At 37.5% G+C, this 20,567-nt stretch overlaps 1 protein-coding gene across 2 annotated transcripts in view; it reads left to right on the top strand.

The window, feature by feature from the left end:
• Nucleotides 1–19,590, top strand: part of LOC117331291 — a 29,853-nt gene extending 10,263 nt beyond the window's left edge. Inside the window, exons 2-12 of one of the 2 annotated variants that reach the window (XM_033889906.1) lie at nucleotides 3,336–3,375; nucleotides 5,265–5,435; nucleotides 5,806–5,930; nucleotides 6,767–6,908; nucleotides 7,666–7,856; nucleotides 12,126–12,173; nucleotides 12,356–12,527; nucleotides 15,374–15,388; nucleotides 17,660–17,761; nucleotides 18,086–18,202; nucleotides 18,432–19,590. In XM_033889906.1, coding sequence (XP_033745797.1) covers nucleotides 3,336–3,375; nucleotides 5,265–5,435; nucleotides 5,806–5,930; nucleotides 6,767–6,908; nucleotides 7,666–7,856; nucleotides 12,126–12,173; nucleotides 12,356–12,527; nucleotides 15,374–15,388; nucleotides 17,660–17,761; nucleotides 18,086–18,202; nucleotides 18,432–19,564 — 2,256 coding nt within the window. In that variant the 3' untranslated portion in view covers nucleotides 19,565–19,590. The remainder of the gene's footprint in view (nucleotides 1–3,335; nucleotides 3,376–5,264; nucleotides 5,436–5,805; nucleotides 5,931–6,766; nucleotides 6,909–7,665; nucleotides 7,857–12,125; nucleotides 12,174–12,355; nucleotides 12,528–15,373; nucleotides 15,389–17,659; nucleotides 17,762–18,085; nucleotides 18,203–18,431) is intronic. The other variant, XM_033889907.1, reaches the window with a different exon arrangement.
• Nucleotides 19,591–20,567: the final 977 nt, after the last annotated feature.

Here is a 20,567-nt window from a genome sequence, read left to right as displayed (position 1 = left end):
TCCGCTTACTCTAACACGTATAGTGTATTCCTTTGTACTGCTTTCGGCGTTCATTATCATATGTAGTCTGGTGCCGTTAATTATATATAACTTGGCGTCTTTCTTAAAAATTCTGAGCGGTACATTGTGAAATAAAGATTATATTTTGACAATGTGTTTACCTTCCATGTGACCTGCAGGCCTAACACTATTTATTAAGGGTTTACGATCGTATTGTATGTGCTATGTAGTTTATCTGTTAGATGTAATTACTTTTTGATAACATATGTTTTAAAGAAGAAAAAGGTGCTATGAGGAATTAAAACAAGTTGTTTGATTAATTGAGATGTGTTTTTAAAGAATTGTAATCAATGGTATTAACGGAATAAAACTACAAGAAAAAGTCCGTTAACAACGCCTTTCTGAATGACTTTACCATAAACGCCTTTCTGAATGACTTTACCATAAACGCCTTTCTGAATGACTTTACCATAAACGCCTTTCTGAATGACTTTACCATACACGCCTTTCTGAATGACATTACCATAAACGCCTTTCTGAATGACTTTACCATAAACGCCTTTCTGAATGACTTTACCATATTTCTGAATGACTTTACCATAAACGCCTTTCTGAATGACTTTACCATCAACGCCTTTCTGAATGACTTTACCATCAACGCCTTTCTGAATGACTTTACCATAAACGCCTTTCTGAATGACTTTACCATCAACGCCTTTCTAAATGACATTACCATAAACGCCTTTCTGAATGACTTTACCATAAACGCCTTTCTGAATGACTTTACCATATTTCTGAATGACTTTACCATAAACGCCTTTCTGAATGACTTTACCATACACGCCTTTCTGAATGACTTTACCATAAACGCCTTTCTGAATGACTTTACCATCAACGCCTTTCTAAATAACTTTACCATCAACGCCTTTCTGAATGACTTTACCATGGACGCCTTTCTGAATGACTTTACCATAAACGCCTTTCTGAATGACTTTACCATAAACGCCTTTCTGAATGACTTTACCATAAACGCCTTTCTGAATGACTTTACCATACACGCCTTTCTGAATGACTTTACCATAAACGCCTTTCTGAATGACTTTACCATAAACGCCTTTCTGAATGACTTTACCATATTTCTGAATGACTTTACCATAAACGCCTTTCTGAATGACTTTACCATAAACGCCTTTCTGAATGACTTTACCATGGACGCCTTTCTGAATGACTTTACCATATTTCTTGACGTTTTCCCGACACTTACGCAAAGGGAAAATTTATGCTAAACACGATAAGGCCATACATTGTGTATATGTATTCGAATGCGAATATCTCTCTCACACGTATATTTTCGTAATATATGTGGTATTTATGGCGAGTACATGTGAAAAAGAAAAAGAAATCACGGAAGTAACCTCCACGCGCAAAGTTTACTTATTCCAAACCCGAAATCAAACACCCGCGGAAGACACATGTATCAATTACACCGCCACAAACCTCAACACACTCATTAAAGCTGACAAAACATGTGTCGAACACTTAGGTCCCCACCGAAACTAGGGCAGCACACGACCCTGACAACACTGCTGTACGGTCTACAGATTTCTGTTGAAAGTTAAGACTTGTTTATGCAATGTTTATTGTGATGTTTATTGTGATGTTAATTTTATCCAGTCCAATCACTACGTCACATGCAATATTGAATAACCTTGCTGTGTGCCACATTTTTAAAAGGTTTAAAGACTTGAGTGAGCGGGCCGTTTATCAAAATAATTTCTATACTTCCTTAGTCTATGTCAAATCCTTATCAGATCAAACACTGGCCGAGTCTCTCTGTAGTGTACACTCTTCATCAAACACTGGTCTAGTATCTATGTAGTGTTCACTCTATATCAAACACTGGCCTAGTCTCTGTGTAGTGTTTCACTCTTTATCAAACACTGGTCTAGTCTCTGTGTAGTGTTTCACTCTTTATCAAACACTGACCTAGTCTCTGTGTAGTGTTTCACTCTTTATCAAACACTGGCTTAGTCTCTGTGTAGTGTTCACTCTTTATCAAACACTGACCTAGTCTCTGTGTAGTGTTTACTCTTTATCAAACACTGGCCTAGTCTCTGTGTAGTGTTCACTCTTTATCAAACACTGGTCTAGTCTCTGTGTAGTGTATACTCTTCATCAAACACTGGCCTAGTCTCTGTGTAGTGTACACTCTTTATCAAACACTGGCTTAGTCTCTGTGTAGTGTTCACTCTTTATCAAACACTGACCTAGTCTCTGTGTAGTGTTTACTCTTTATCAAACACTGGCCTAGTCTCTGTGTAGTGTTTACTCTTTATCAAACACTGGTCTAGTCTCTGTGTAGTGTTTCACTCTTTATCCAACACTGGCCTAGTCTCTGTGTAGTGTACACTCTTTATCAAACACTGGTCTAGTCTCTGTGTAGTGTTTACTCTTTATCAAACACTGGCCTAGTCTCTGTGTAGTGTTTCACTCTTTATCAAACACTGGCCTAGTCTCTGTGTAGTGTTCACTCTTTATCAAACACTGGCCTAGTCTCTGTGTAGTGTACACTCTTTGTCAAACACTGGCCTAGTCTCTGTGTAGTGTTCACTCTTTATCAAACACTGGCCTAGTCTCTGTGTAGTGTTTCACTCTTTATCAAACACTGACCTAGTCTCTGTGTAGTGTTTACTCTTTATCAAACACTGGCCTAGTCTCTGTGTAGTGTTCACTCTTTATCAAACACTGGTCTAGTCTCTGTGTAGTGTATACTCTTCATCAAACACTGGCCTAGTCTCTGTGTAGTGTTTCACTCTTTATCAAACACTGGCCTAGTCTCTGTGTAGTGTTCACTCTTTATCAAACACTGGCCTAGTCTCTGTGTAGTGTTTCACTCTTTATCAAACACTGGCCTTGTCTCTGTGTAGTGTACACTCTTTATCAAACACTGACCTAGTCTCTGTGTAGTGTTTCACTCTTTATCAAACACTGGCCTAGTCTCTGTGTAGTGTTCACTCTTTATCAAACACTGGCCTAGTCTCTTTGTGTGAGTATTATAGTTATACTGTTTCTGTCAGACAATTTGATACTTTTTACTCCGTAGGTATTAGTTTTACTGTTTCTTCTTACATATTGAGTATTAGTTATACTGTTTCTGTCCGGCAATTTGATATTTTTTACTGCGTAGGTATTAGTTTTACTGTCCTGTCCGACAATTTGATATTTTTTACTGCATAGGTAGTAGTTTTACTGTTTCTGACCGACATTTTGATACTTTATACTCGGTAGGTATTAATTTTACTGTTTCTGACCGACAATTTTTTTTTATTTTTCAGCCACATATTGGATGTGACGTATTTCATGGGAGTGGTAACGGTAGGTCAATCTTGAATACTAAAAAGTATATTTAAGATACATGCATGTATAGCTCCCGACTTCTGAAATTTCACAATCATACCACGCGGATACAGATATTTAGTGACTAGAACACAGATCGGATGTTTAAAGTTGATGGAATTTGATCATGGGTGTGTAAAATGAAGAGTATGATTTAACACATGGAAACTAGAGATAAGTTTGTTTGTATGTACTACAAGTGGCCTGTCTTGTCCTGGTTAATATGGGTAATAAATCACGTATATATTGGCCGTACACTTTGTACAGGTTAGGGAGTAAGCGGGCTGGAGTTAGCAGCGGATTCGTTATTCGTTACTGGGGATTCGAATAATGAGTCCACTGCCAACAGCTGATTGGGGATTTGAATAAAGAATCCGCTGCCAATATTGAATCCGCTGCCAATATTGAATCCGCTGCCAGATTAGGGATTCAGTTTCTTATTTTCAATTGGGATCTTTCTTATAGAATGTGAATCCACTGCAGCAGCGGATTATGGATTGAGTTTCTTATGTTCAATTGGGAGTTTTCTTATAATATGTGATTGGAGATTCGAATATCGAATCCGCTGCAGGCATCGAAGTTGGGGTTAATTTCTTTATATTTTATTTAAATCTTCCTTATAAGTTTTGAGTGGGGATTCAAATTACGAAAATAGTTGATATATTTGTCGAATAACGAACTCGTTGGCAATTAAATGTAACTAAATATATACCACAATGTAGGGGGGACAACTTCCTCATGGTTTCTGGACGTTTCCCAAAATTCACTAGACATTTTGAGACTGCAGCATTACCATTAACATAACCAGGATATGTATCTTTTATAAGATACTCCAAACGTCTTCGTGAACTACAGATATATTTACAAATGATTAATCAGTGTCGACCCGTAGTTGCGAGACAAAAGTCACGTGCTTTTTTCATTGAATGGCGAGAATAGTTAAACATTCCAAACAGATAGATGCCATCCACATATTACAGCATATTTAAAGCATTCTCCCCCGTTTTGTGGTTTAATAATCATATATGATAAGAACGATACCAATTTAACACATGTACATGTTTATAGCTGAATCCTCAATCCACCACTGGCAGCGGGCTCGTTAATCGAATCTCCAATCATGTTTTATAAGAAAATACCAATTGAACATCACAAACTGAATCCCTAATCCGACGCTGCAGTGGTGGATTCGTTATTTGAATTCCAAAATAAAAATCTGAATAATAAAAAATACTAATTGAATATGAAGAAGTGAAGCTGCTGAGCGGATTGAGCGGATTCGTTAGTCGAATCCCCGATAACGAATAACAAACCCACCCAGGAAGTACCACAGGCGCTTGCATAGAAAATGTTATTTTCATTTTTTTTTTGACAGTGGTATGTGTAATCTGTTAAGCTTAACATATTACACATACCACTGTCATATCAAAAAAAATTGAAAGTCATATTTTCTATGCAAGCGCCTGTGGGAAGTACATGTATGATGGCACCGTTCGAGGTTCACTCTAAATATTGTCAGTGTATTTCTCCATAAATGATACCGACACCATACACCCAATCATTATCATCTCGTAGTTGTTACATAATTAACAAATTATTTGAATTTCCATGTTTTTAAATAATTTCAATCCCTAGAAAATGTATTTAGATTATTTATTTCAGTATTTAAATCAAAAGTCTGTTGTTTGTGTGAGACCTAGTAGATTTGTGAGATTGTAAATGATAAAGAAATAGCTGTAAGTCTGTAGGGAGGTATGTCCCTTCTAAATATGAAGGGGAGGTATATATAATAATATCATGTTTTAGAAGCGTCCTTGTACAGATGAGTTTCTCTCATTGTTTACACTGGTGATAATCTTTGGTTGTAGATTGTCGTCCAGACATCCTGAAGACAGATTTCTCTAACCTGTACTCTGACGGATTAGAGTACCCAGAGAAGCCGTATGATTTTAACGTGAACATCAGTTACCTATACTACTCGGGGCACTCCAACGCCTCCTACCCAGCATTTAATATCTCCATTCGGCCGCCTATGACAAGTACGTATTGTTATACCGGATTGATCAACTAACTCCAACTTATCGGAAAGAAATAAAAAAACATTATGTTTTATTATTTAAGTGATAACGAATCTGCCGAAATGTCTTAAGTCACGTTTTGATTACAGTTGACCACAGACAAATTTCTCTGTGTATGATCCATTCTATAATCAATCAAATACAGTTTTGGTTGTGGTTTAAAATGACATCGTACAGCCAAAATTGTCCAAACCACTAACATTTTATTTACAAGTATCTTGGCAATTTTAATCGGACTATCATTACATCCAAATTTATTTAGTATCATTTGCTTTGTTTTGTTTTATTTTTCGATTTCTTATTTACCATTTTGTTTGTTCTCATTGTTTAGGTAGTTACAAAGATGTAAGAGGATTTGAAATTACATACATGGAACTAATTGCTGGAAATACAGATGTTAAATGTATCATCTTCAATCTGACTGGTCAGATCACGAAAGACGACAAAGAGAATCAGGTAAGGTTACCGGGTTGAACAGTAGTACCGAGGGAATGTGGGGTCACCAAGGTGTACTGTAGTACCGAGGGAATGTGAGGTCACCAATGTGTACTGCAATACCGAGGGATTGTGAGGTCACCAAGGTGTACTGTAGTACCGAGGGAATGTGAGGTCACCAATGTGTACTGTAGTACCGAGGGAATGTGGGGTCACCAAGGTGTACTGTAATACCGAGGGAATGTGAGGTCACCAAGGTGTACTGTAGTACCGAGGGAATGTGAGGTCACCAAGGTGTACTGTAGTACCGAGGGAATGTGAGGTCACCAATGTGTACTGTAGTACCGAGGGAATGTGGGGTCACCAAGGTGTACTGTAATACCGAGGGAATGTGAGGTCACCAAGGTGTACTGTAGTACCGAGGGAATGTGAGGTCACCAAGGTGTACTGTAGTACCGAGGGAATGTGAAGTCACCAAGGTGTACTGTAGTACCGAGGGAATGTGGGGTCACCAAGGTGTACTGTAGTGCCGAGGGAATGTGGGGTCACCAAGGTGTGCTGTAGTACCGAGGGAGGTCACCAAGGTGTGCTGTAGTACCGAGGGAGGTCACCAAGGTGTGCTGTAGTACCGAGGGAGGTCACCAAGGTGTGCTGTAATACCGAGGGAATGTGGGGTCACCAAGGTGTACTGTAGTACCAAGGTGTGCTGTAGTACCGAGGGAGGTCACCAAGGTGTACTGTAGTACCGAGGGAATGTGGGGTCACCTAGGTGTCCAAAGTAGTGTGTTGTCGGTTAAGAAAATGAGCTTTATACATGTGATTGTATTTCCTATAAATATGCAATTTTTTTATACTAGGTGACCTTCCGAGCTGAATCGGTTGGTCCTGTCCCGAACAGAGCAGATTTCCTCCTAATGGCCTACAGTTTACCAAAGCCAGCCGCTCATTACGATAAGGACATGTCTGTTGGTGTGTCGGTCCACACCGGTCCGCCGTTTAGTAAGTAATGATTCTCAAAATTGTTGTTAGTATTATGACTTCAATAGTTTTCATTGTAATGTAACTGTAACTTAGATTTATGTGGCAGTTGTCGTCAATTAAGCCTAAGACGCTCATTCCGCATGAACACCAGGGCCTATTTCCCTTCAACATTCTCCTTGTAAATGTATATGTGTTGTTACCCTGAGAGGGGTGGGGATGAAGCTGGTGGGACTCTTAGTTGTATGTATTATAACCTTTCGTTGTATGTATTATAACCTTTCGTTGTATGTATTATAACCTTTCGTTGTATGTAGTACAACCTTTCGTTGTATGTATTATAACCTTTCGTTGTATGTAGTACAACCTTTCGTTGTATGTATTATAACCTTTCGTTGTATGTAGTACAACCTTTCGTTGTATGTAGTACAACCTTTCCTCACATAGCAATACCTACTAACAAACTATTGAAGAATACTAATGGCGTAACAGAGATTCATGTTATCGCTTAAGAAATATTCAAGGTCACAGCTAGGGTCTATTTGATTATAAACTCTCAAAGGACTCGGTCTTATGAAGATTTAAAAGAGGCAATGGGTCACTGTGGATTGGTATGTTTCTAGACAGTAGTGCTAGGTAAAAGTAATGCAAGAAAAAAAAATACTGACACAATATTCCCTTGGTGCCAAGGAAAATTAAAATATTGGTCAAGTTATCAGTATTCCTTGTTTGTAGTACAAATTAGACTGCTTCATACAATGTGAATTTTCTTTTACAGATACAACCTATCCATCCGCAGATTCCTGGACAACTTCTATAACATACAGAAACTTTTCTCAGCAAATCTACTTCTCTTTCCGGAGCCCGCCTCTACGCTTCAACTTCCAGTACTTCATTGTCAACTTGCATAGAGTGCCTGATGACATAGAAACAACTGGTCCCGTAGTCGAACGTAAAAATATATCTGAGGTAAGAGAGATAATTCCTAAATGTATGTAAACGTTCGTATCAAACCTATAGCAAACCTACATGTATGTAAACGTTCGTATCAAACCTATAGCAAACCTTTAGCAAACCTACATGTATGTAAACGTTCGTATCAAACCTATAGCAAACCTTTAGCAAACCTACATGTATGTAAACGTTCGTATCAAACTATAGCAAACCTACATGTATGTAAACGTTCGTATCAAACCAATACCAAACCTACATGTATGTGAACCTATACCAAACCTACATGTATGTGAACCTATACCAAACCTACATGTATGTGAATCTATACCAAACCTACATGTATGTGAATCTATACCAAACCTACATGTATGTGAACCTATACCAAACCTACATGTATGTGAACCAATACCAAACCTACATGTATGTGAATCTATACCAAACCTACATGTATGTGAACCAATACCAAACCTACATGTATGTGAATCTATACCAAACCTACATGTATGTGAACCAATACCAAACCTACATGTATGTGAATCTATACCAAACCTACATGTATGTGAACCTATACCAAACCTACATGTACGTGAACCAATACCAAACCTACATGTATGTGAATCTATACCAAACCTACATGTATGTGAACCTATATCAAACCTACATGTATGTGAATCTATATCAAACCTACATGTATGTGAACCTATACCAAACCTACATGTATGTGAACCTATACCAAACCTACATGTATGTGAATCTATACCAAACCTACATGTATGTGAACCTATACCAAACCTACATGTATGTGAACCTATACCAAACCTACATGTATGTGAATCTATACCAAATTCAGAAAGCGAAAACGAGCAGCTGAAAAAATGTGGCAAGATGAAAAATTTGAAGAGATTCGGGAAGCTGCTGAATTGGAAATAGGTCTTTTTTATAGAACAGTGAAAAAACACAGAAAATCTAATTCTGTAAATAATAAGTTAACATACAATGGACAAAATGCTACATCAGCAGGTGACATTTGCAATTTATGGGGTGTATACTTCTCAGATCTTTACTCTGAGACAATGCGTCCAAATTTTGACCAATATTTTTATAGTTCTGTCAATGACGAAATAGCAAATCTGACCGAAAAAGAAAAAATAAATGATAAATTATCTACGGATAGCTTTAACGTTACAATGACTGAGATTAAAAACATATTAAAAGTAGCTAAAAGGAAAAAGGCACCTGGCCCTGATTTTATAACAAATGAGCACATGATTTTTGCTGGAAATGGTATGTTACAATGCCTAGAGGATCTCTTTAATGCTATTTTTGAATGTGAATATGTTCCAATTTCATTCAAACAAGGCACGATTATACCGCTATATAAGGGGAAAAACAAAGACAAATCAGACCCTGCTAATTACAGAGCTATAACATTAACATCAGCAATAGGCAAACTTTTTGAAAAAATATTACTTGTTCGAATAGAAGATAGAATTCTTGAACAGAAAATAACATTTCCCCATCCATGTCAATTTGGTTTTCGTAAAGAACATGGTTCTATTCCAGCAATTTATGTAGTTAAAGAGTTAATTAATTACTACAATGGCAGAAATTCTAATGTGTATTGCTGTTTCTTAGACAACGAGAAAGCATTTGATAGAATCTGGCAGAATGGTCTTTTCTATAAGTTGTATTATGATTTAAATATAAAAGGTAAATTGTGGAATTTAGTACATAATACATACAATGGAGCTTCATGTGAAGTGAGGTATACTTCTTTTCTAAGTGAAAAGGTCCATATAAGACAAGGTGGCGGTCAAGGGAGGGTAATGTCATCATGGATGTTTTCTGTATATATAGACCAATTGATGTATTCCCTAGAAAAAAGTAAAAGTGGTCTTATTATTGGAGACACACATATTTCCTCTGTACTGTTAGCAGATGACACTACCTTACTTTCATCATCTGTACGTAACATACAGTGTCTTCTTCAATTCGTAGAAAATTATGCTAACAAATGGCGATTGACTTATAATGGAAACAAAAGTTCACTTATTGTTTTCAGATGTACCAATACAAAAACACCATCTCCTAAATTGACATTGAATTTTTGTAATAGTATAGTTTTTGAAAAAGATTCAACGATATATGCTGGTACATTATTGTCAGCGAAGCATGACGGAAGTAACACTGTTAATTTGGCATCCAAAAAATTGAAGAAAAAATTACATTCTTTATATGATGTTGGCATGAAGCCTTCAGGAATGCTACCAACCTCAGCCAAATGTATTTGGGAACGTGTTATATTACCTGCTGCATTGTACTCATGTGAAACATGGAATAACTTATCCACAAAACTCAGTGAAACACTAGAAATAACACAAAGATATTTCGTGAGGTTTATTCTAGAGTTTCATTCAACTTCCCCAGTAGACGCTACAGTTTCTTCACTTGGACTCTGGTCAGTCCAGGGGAAAATAGATAAAAACAAAATGTTATTTTTCGAAAGATTAAGTAATGCCAAATATGACTATACCCACAAGAAAATTTTTAATTACCTTCTTGGATGTATTATTAATGGACATACAGATTGTTCAAATTCAATTACTTTTAATCTGATGAATATTGTTATCAAATATCAGCTTATTTTTTTTATAGAACAATTTATCAAAGATGGATACTTTCCATCAAAACTGCCATGGAAAAATATTGTTAATAATGCTATCTTTAAGCATGAGGAAGAGACGTGGAAAAACAAAGTTAAAAATAGATTAGACCTTGAACGATTTTGTTTAATTCATACAGAGTTAAAAGAACATCGTCTTATTGCACTGCTGTCAAATCATACCGATCTTAGAAAACAATTAACATATCTTCTTAAACTTGGATGCATGCCTATTACACCAGGCGTTTGTCGTCTATGTGGAATGGCTTCTGCTGATATCATAAAACATTTAATGATGAATTGTTGGAAACTACTTGAAAAAAGAAACGCAATTTTTTACATGATAGTTGACATTCTACCTGTCACTGAATCAGTTCAACTTTTTAATCAAAATGATAATGAAATACTGGCTTTTTTATTTGGCGGATTAAATGATGTAACACAAAGTATAAATTGTGAAGATTGGCGCAATATTATGTTAAATATTGCAAAAATGATAGAGCCGATGAGGATGAAAATGAGGAAAAATGTTCAAACTTGTAAATATACCTTCAATTAACTTGAAAAAATAACTATGAAGGAGGTCATGTGATTGTATATTATATGATTTAACTACTTTTCTATGGACATGTTTTTGTATTAGTCACGTGATGCATATATCATTTGTACATATTTTTTGTGTTGTATAGTGTTTGTATGAAAAATTAATCTTCATGTAATTGGAGGAAATAAAGATTATTCATTCATGTATGTGAATCTATACCAAACCTACATGTATGTGAACCTATACCAAACCTACATGTATGTGAATCTATACCAAACCTACATGTATGTGAACCTATACCAAACCTACATGTATGTGAACCTATACCAAACCTACATGTTTGTGAACCAATACCAAACCTACATGTATGTGAACCTATACCAAACCTACATGTATGTGAACCTATACCAAACCTACATGTTTGTGAACCTATAGGAAACCTACATGTATGTGAATCTATAGGAAACCTACATGTATGTGAATCTATACCAAACCTACATGTATGTGAACCTATACCAAACCTACATGTATGTGAACCTATACCAAACCTACATGTATGTGAACCTATACCAAACCTACATGTATGTGAACCTATACCAAACCTACATGTATGTGAACCTATACCAAACCTACATGTATGTGAATCTATACCAAACCTACATGTATGTGAACCTATAGGAAACCTACATGTTTGTGAACCTATACCAAACCTACATGTATGTGAATCTATACCAAACCTACATGTATGTGAACCTATAGGAAACCTACATGTTTGTGAACCTATACCAAACCTACATGTTTGTGAACCTATACCAAACCTATATACAGCATACGTATGTGATTTTCATATTTCAATGACATTTATCTTCTTGGCTGTGTCCTGAAACACATATCTTATCTGTGTTTTGTAATTTTCTGTTGTTTCCGAAACTAAACCATGACTTACTTTGTCGCCTTACATTTTCATTCAGACAGGGTCCCAATATATGTAATGCTATACTGTATTATACTATTATGTTGAGAGAATACTGCCAGTATTTTGTGTAAGCCGTAAAAACAATCTATTTCTATGTTTTAGTATTCTGGAGTGTTCACAGATCTATCGCCGGGATGGTACCGACTTAAGGTAAGCTATAACTATGAAGATGTGAACGATTTAGTTTGAATTTTACGTGGTTTGGAGGCACATTGTTGAAAATAATTTAAGTCTAATATTTTGATTTTACCAAATGCTGATTACTATTGATGAAACTAAATGGATACTGACCAGCTTAAATTTGCAAAGATATTTTCCCGATTTCATTGTAGGTTTATCCCGACGATCTATATTTCCAAGATATGAAAAAATGTCTGTGTAAGGATAGTTACAATGACTGTTCTACCTGTACGAGGACTATAACGGGTGCCATGTATATACACGAGCCTCCCAGCTCAACACCTAGCCCCCGTACCCCCACTACACAGGAACCCTCGGCCTTACGTAAGTACAATGTACCCAGCCCCCGTACCCCCACTACACAGGAACCCTCGGCCTTACGTAAGTACAATGTATATACACGAGCCCCCCAGCTCAACACCCAGCCCCGTACCCCCACTACACAGGAACCCTCGGCCTTACGTAAGTACAATGTACCCAGCCCCCGTACCCCCACTACACAGGAACCCTCCACCTTACGTAAGTACAATGTACCCAGCCCCGTACCCCCACTACACAGGAACTCTCAACCTTACGTAAGTACAATGTACCCAGCCCCCGTACCCCCACTACACAAGAACCCTCCACCTTACGTAAGTACAATGTACCCAGCCCCCGTACCCCCACTACACAGGAACCCTCCACCTTACGTAAGTACAATGTAGCCCCCGTACCCCCACTACACAGGAACTCTCCACCTTACGTAAGTACAATGTACCCAGCCCCCGTACCCCCCACTACACAGGAACTCTCCACCTTACGTAAGTACAATGTACCCAGCCCCCGTACCCCCACTACACAGGAACCCTCCACCTTACGTAAGTACAATGTACCCAGCCCCCGTACCCCCACTACACAGGAACCCTCCACCTTACGTAAATACAATGTAGCCCCCGTACCTCCCACTACACAGGAACCCTCCACCTTACGTAAGTATATCCTTTATAGTGGAGTGATGTCAACAGCAATGTATATACGATAGGGTCATGCTAGCATGTGTGTGTAAATTCACAACAAACGCGTCAATTCTTTTTGCATGCGACACATATATACATATAGGTATAACTATGTCGGCAGCGTCCACACAGAGGATTCCGTGCTAAAGTTAGGAAATTCGTTTCCATGCTATTTATAACTCAAGTTCTCTATGGACACAATATGCAGACCTTTCTTACCAAAAGTACATGCTTGGAATTTTTTTTAGATCCAAAGGTCAAGGTCATGGTCGCTCTTACGGATACTAAGATAGAACATATTCGTTTTCTTGTCATAACTCCAGTTCCCTTTGGTCGATCAAACTCAAACTTAATGCAGATCTTCCTTACCACAAGTGCTTGCATGATATTGTTTGATTTTTTCCACTGGTCTAAAGGTCAAAGGACAAGGTCACAGTAACTATAACCACACAATTTGTATCTAAGTATAGACAAATCGTTTCCCTGTGATAACTCAAGTTACTTTTGGCCAATCAAACTAAATTTTCATGCAAGTTTTCAGCATAGCCGTATAATATTCGTTTGGTCCGGATATGACGCGACAGATGGCGTTACTGGTCAAGATGAAGTATGTGATTGGTCAATATAGCGGTAAATGCAAAATGCAGTATGCAGTTAAAAACGAAACAAAGTTAAGATTGAATGCAAGCTGAATAAGTGGATGTATCTTTTCAAATGACACACTGATAAGATTATATTTCTGATTCCAAGTCTTACATGTATTATCACCCAAAATTATTCAAACTGATATAATTTTGTTATCCGTGCTGAAAAAAAATATTTCGTTAATTTTTTTTCACCCGCAGTTTTACGTTATTACCACTATCATTAAAACTATGCCGTTTATCTTTTTGAAAGATATATCTTGTTTCGCCTGTTTTTAACTAGTCAAATGTCAAGATACAGTAATTGTTTCTATCAATAGATAATCTGTTTGAGTGCAGTAACTTTTGTAATCACCAAACATTTTGCGCAGAAGACACTTCCACTTCCGTGGAACGTTCCTGTCATAAGTTTTCTGCGAATTTCGGTTCACATTTTTCTTTTATAGATTTGCCGAGTTTCGCAATGTATACAGTACATAAATACATGTATTTTAACAAGACCTAATTAGACTTCCCAATTTGTTAACGGGGTGTGGTTATATCTTTGATAGTGCACGCTCACTTTGATTATTATTTTTTGCTCTTACCCAAAGGAAAAATATTTACCTTGTGTAATGCTTACTGCCAGGTATTGTCAATTGAAATCTAAGTACTCATTCATTATAGAGTTATTACAGCCGCAAACTATCAGGAAATAACACATTTATTTTAGAATTCATACTCAAGTGTTCTTATTTCTGAGGTAGGGCTGACACCCAAGATGGCCGCCATGACTGCCATTTAGAAAAAAATATTACTAAAAAACTTTTCTCTGGTTCTGCTGGTGCCATGCACCAAGCATTGGTGGGGTGTTTGGGAGGGAAGCCAATAAACTTTATGTATTTTTTTGTGATTTTGCACATATTGTTTTTTGAGATAAACTAGTGATATTCCGCTCAGGTTTATCTAAAACGATCCTGAGATAGTCATGAAAAGGTGCTGTTATCGTGTCGTTTCTATACCGAAGCTAGCCCTGCCCACCTTTTGAACAACACATTTAAACATCTCTAGTTCCACTAGGATGTTTAACTTAAAATTGCCATTTATCATCGATGTTCGATTTCCTGAGTAAATGCTGTAAATGTCTGGATTTATTCGAACCCTAATATGGCCGCAATGACTGCCATTTTAAAAATCACATTTCAAAAACTCCTCAATGTGATTTAGTAGAAATGGAAATGAGATGGTCTTGATCAAGTGTTGTTATTATAAGATTATTCTTTAGCTCTAAATTTAGGTTAAGAAACCAAACAAGAACGATCCCAAGATGGCCCTGACCATGTGTTGTAAGTTTTTGGGACAGCATACAGTATTACACAATTGTCCTTTGTCTTTATAGTCTATTAACCGTTAAAGTCTGTCTTTATAGTCTATTAACCGTTAAAGTCAATTGGCCTCTAGTTAGGAGGTGTATATTAACGAACTGACTTCAGATGACAATATATATATCAAACGCACCATGGTAATTTGACCTTTTTGTACTTTGTTATAGGTACGACTTCCAATGGTAAATTACTATCAGGCAGCAACCTTTCTTTTCCTTCCGCTCCCATAATATCCTAGTTGTTGTATATATCTTTTCAATAAAACACTTTTTACTACCAAGATCTTTTCCTTCTTTTCTTTTCGTTCTTTGCATGTGGAATATTTGGGCAGTTTCTCTCCCTGGAGACTGACAAACTCTATAAAGCTCCTCATTACCTTTGTTTTACTTTGCTTACTGCTACTATTGTCTATAATGTGCCCTTTGCCTTTATTCTTAAGTTTTTATTCAAATATATATCTTACTATCAACAAAGATACTCATGATGCAATGCCAACACTGATATCGAAATAAGAAGTTTTACTGTTTTAGAATAAATACAGAGGATATGTTTATAATAGTATATGAACATGTCTTTAAATTGATCAATGAATACCAAAACATGGAGACAGATAGAAAATGTACAAGAATAAGACTCGAACAAGTTAAACTTCATATCTAAAGAGAAAATATCATGAACTCCGGACTTATTAGTTTGTTTTGGTCAACAGGGACATTGATGACGTCACCCTTCCCATTAGTCCCTCGGTATCAAGTAACACACGCGTGTCTTTAGTTTTAACTGTAATATGAAAGCACTTCAAAGATAACGGACATACTCTACTCTGAAAGCGAAGGGACATTGTTCTTTGTTCAGAAAAAAATAATTTCATTATCATCGAAATGTTTTAACTAGTGGGTTTGGAATCGACAATTTATAGCGACTACTTTGAGACGTAACGGGTAATAGTAATGTCTTCTAAAAGTACCTATATCGATAGCATAATTCCCATGCTGGCAAATTCTTCTTTTAAAACATTGCTGGACCACTGTTACTGTATTTTGCCCAGTATCATCTGTAATTTTATGAATTCTCCAAGCAAGTTTTCAAAGGTCGCCAGAAATAATTTTAGACGAATCTTAAGACGAATATAGTGTAACCGGAAGGCATGTGGTAAGGTATATATCTACATGTATGACTGCGTTGTCTCGGACCAGTGAACATTGACATTGTAATATTTGTTTGACCTGATCTTCAAGAAAACTATGTACAGGCTATGTGCGGTGTGCCAGGAATCACATATACTGTTCCTCTCGCTGTACTCAGTATAGGGTATTAATATTGTGGTAAATTGTCTGAAGAATTGGACGGTCGTCGACTGTTTTAAATGATTAGGAAGGTTTGGAAAACTGGCTCTCTCGACGGATCATTGCAGAACAAGTTGTCGTAAATGTGTCCTTTTTTTTCTCCACTAACAAATATGAACTCCCACACAAGGCACGCTTAATATCACAGACAGTTAGAGATCCGTTTCATAGTGGGATACGACTCAACCAGCATGTCCAAAATCACAGACGTCTACTGAGGAAAGCACAAACATCCTTCATGTCGATAAAAATAATCATTACGGGGATAAATATTGTGATATTTCATTCGCCCAGTTGTTTTCCCAGGGACAAAATAAATCGATAAGAGATCAAATATTACAATCGATTGTCTCGGTGAATGATACACATACGTATTCTACCTGATTATAATAACTGGACACGATCAATGTTTTATTTATTAAGGTATTATTATTGTATGTTTTTTTCACACGTGAAAAACTTACTCTACTAACAATGTCAATAATGGTAACACTCATTTTAATTATAAAGAAGGTAAAAACAAATAGAAAATTGTAAGAGAAACGACTACCTCATAATTCTATATATGATATTGTGTATGGCGGTATAACATTGAATATACAGGCCAGTTATTGTCGAACACTCAAACTTAGCGGAATAAGATATAAAAGGATTTTTCTTTTTTTAGTTTCCGCTTTTTTCTTTATTACATGTACATACCGATGTTCTGCTAAAGGAACGACGATATTGATTTGTTATCGGTTAATTTATAGACATCCATAATCTATGTACGACTGACATTCCATTACAACAATAAACTATTCTTCTTCGCTTCTATTTACTGTAAATGGCATTTCCGTAAAAATCAGGCTAAATTATTTAGTATGTAATAAAGTATTATATGACGAGGACAATTTGATTAATACCAAATTATTGAAGTTTAGTGATTGTTTAATTTCATATTTCTATGGCTACCTTACAATATTATTATTCAATGAATAGAAATTAAGTGATTGTTTTATGTCGGGTTTCCATAGTAACCTTACCATGATATCATTCCAGGACTAAAAGTTGAGTGATTGTTTAATGTGGTGTTTCCATGGTAACCTTACCATATTATCATTCCAGGACTAGAAGACACGACAGGCAAGGTTGTAGGAAGCGTGGTTGGCTCGTTTCTTGGTATAATTCTCATCGCAATCATCGCCTTTTTCTGCTTCATGTACAGAAGTAGGTAACATATTAAAATGGCCTTCTCATGTAAGGGGCTATCCATATTCCTGTTTAACAATAAAAGTAAAATAAAAGAGAATAAGTTGACAATATACATTGTATAACACGTCTGATTAACAGGGTAGAAGATCAGATTACATCCGAACAGAATGAATATCTTATTAATGGATTGCCTATTAAAGTTAATTAAAAGGCGAAATATTCGTAAATTAAGAGAAGCTCATATAAGTGTTATGCATTTTTAGTTTGTGGACATTGACAAATATAAACTTTTGAATAAGGAAATGATCTGCTATAAACAACGCTTCTTGGTCTTTACAGGGAAACAAGGAAAAAAACAAGACCCTGAACCAGGAAAATATTTACCAGGACAGGAAAAAGGTCAAATAAATACGAATTACGTCAATGACGAGAAAACTGCAACCACAGGTAACCAAGGTAACCAGTCGATTTATTTTCTATATCAACTTCTTTGTTGCATCGATGTTTTTCATCCAAATCGCAAACTTTTATCTAAAACACTCATGATAGCTATTGAATTTTAAGATTTGGAATCTACCAAACTACTGATTTTTAAAGGTAACGATAGTCAAGGAACATTTGGAGTTTGTAACTGAGAGGAAACGAGATATTGTCTTGATTTAATACGCATTGTATCCACATACAGGTCTAGGGCTGTTGAAGAGACAGAAAGTGTTTCTTGTGAACACCGAAGACCATCCCAAACATCTAGGCGTGCTGAAATCATTCACCACTTTCCTGGAGAAAGAATGCCTTTGTGATGTGACCTTCGCCCCTGATTCTAAAATAGGTGACAAGTCGCAATGGATAGCACGCTCCATGGACCTGGCGAATTTCATTCTGGTGGTGCACTCTTCCGCCGCATACCTTCAGTATAAATCCTGGAAGGAGAATAAAGGAGAACTGTGCTATCAACCACTTACCAAGGCGGGGGATATTTTTGTACCAGCACTCCAGCAAATCACAGAACGTTTGAGCAGAGGCAAGGATGTGGAGAAGTTGATCTCTCTTCAGTTTCCTTATACGACTGACAGATTTGTCATCAAAAACCTGTTTCGTGGTACAGTGTTTAATATCCCTACCCACTTAGACGAGTTCCTGTGCCACATACACGGTCTGAAACCTTCACAAGGTAGGTTGGAGGAATTGAAGTTGCCTGTACGCGTCAGCATCAGATTGAGGCCTTCAGGTATGAACCTTATCGACGCGATTAACGAAGCTAAAGAATATGAGAGTATGCACAAGATAAGGCTAAGTTCCAGCTCGGAAGAATTCGATTCTGGTCTTTGTGTGGACGAACCTGGTCAAATGGAGTTTCTCTATAACGGTGCTGATTGTAACAGCAATGAATTGATAGCCCATACGTATGATAACACTAATAATCCAAACCGTCATTATGACTATGCTTTCCAAGAAGGAACGGCCCCGAATCAGTTATCTCCAGAACCACAAACAACACAATCATACGAGTATGTAGACATGCAGATCAATACTCCACAGAGAAAGTTATTCCCAAAGAAATTCGAACAAAAAGAGATGTGGTGTGCACCAGACTCGCTTTCGGAGGACATTTCTGCTTACTTGGAGTTTGACGGAGACAACTCCTTATACCAGCCCCATCCTCCCAGTTACCTAGGCGAGGAGGACGTCCAGAGCAAACAGCTCCGAGACGAGATATACGACATTAACCAACGCTACATGACAAAGCATGGCCTTCAGCTTCTAGAGAGCAGTCCAGAGGTCGAGGAGTGTCAGAGTCTCGGTGGTATGAGTGTATAACATCCAGAGGTCGAGGAATGTCAGAGTCTCGGTGGTATGAGTGTATAACATCTAAAGGTCGAGGAGTGTCAGAGTCTCGGTGGTATGAGTGTATAACATCTAGAGGTCGAGGAATGTCAGAGTCTCGGTGGTATGAGTGTATAACATACAGAGGTCGAGGAATGTCAGAGTCTCGTTGGTATGAGTGTATAACACCCAGAGGTCGAGGAGTGTCAGAGTCTCGGTGGTATGAGTGTATAACATACAGAGGTCGAGGAATGTCAGAGTCTCGGTGGTATGAGTGTATAACACCCAGAGGTCGAGGAGTGTCAGAGTCTCGGTGGTATGAGTGTATAACATACAGAGGTCGAGGAATGTCAGAGTCTCGGTGGTATGAGTGTATAACATACAGAGGTCGAGGAATGTCAGAGTCTCGGTGGTATGAGTGTATAACATACAGAGGTCGAGGAATGTCAGAGTCTCGGTGGTATGAGTGTATAACACCCAGAGGTCGAGGAATGTCAGAGTCTCGGTGGTATGAGTGTATAACACCCAGAGGTCGAGGAATGTCAGAGTCTCGGTGGTATGAGTGTATAACATACAGAGGTCGAGGAATGTCAGAGTCTCGGTGGTATGAGTGTATAACACCCAGAGGTCGAGGAGTGTCAGAGTCTCGGTGGTATGAGTGTATAACATCTAAAGGTCGAGGAGTGTCAGAGTCTCGGTGGTATGAGTGTATAACATACAGAGGTCGAGGAATGTCAGAGTCTCGGTGGTATGAGTGTATAACATCTAAAGGTCGAGGAATGTCAGAGTCTCGGTGGTATGAGTGTATAACATACAGAGGTCGAGGAATGTCAGAGTCTCGGTGGTATGAGTGTATAACATACAGAGGTCGAGGAATGTCAGAGTCTCGGTGGTATGAGTGTATAACACCCAGAGGTCGAGGAGTGTCAGAGTCTCGGTGGTATGAGTGTATAACATCTAAAGGTCGAGGAGTGTCAGAGTCTCGGTGGTATGAGTG

Source organism: Pecten maximus, chromosome 7 (assembly GCF_902652985.1).
Source record: "Pecten maximus chromosome 7, xPecMax1.1, whole genome shotgun sequence".
NCBI classification, from domain to species: Eukaryota; Metazoa; Mollusca; class Bivalvia; order Pectinida; family Pectinidae; genus Pecten; species Pecten maximus.
This window is presented reverse-complemented; position numbering and strand designations above follow the sequence as displayed.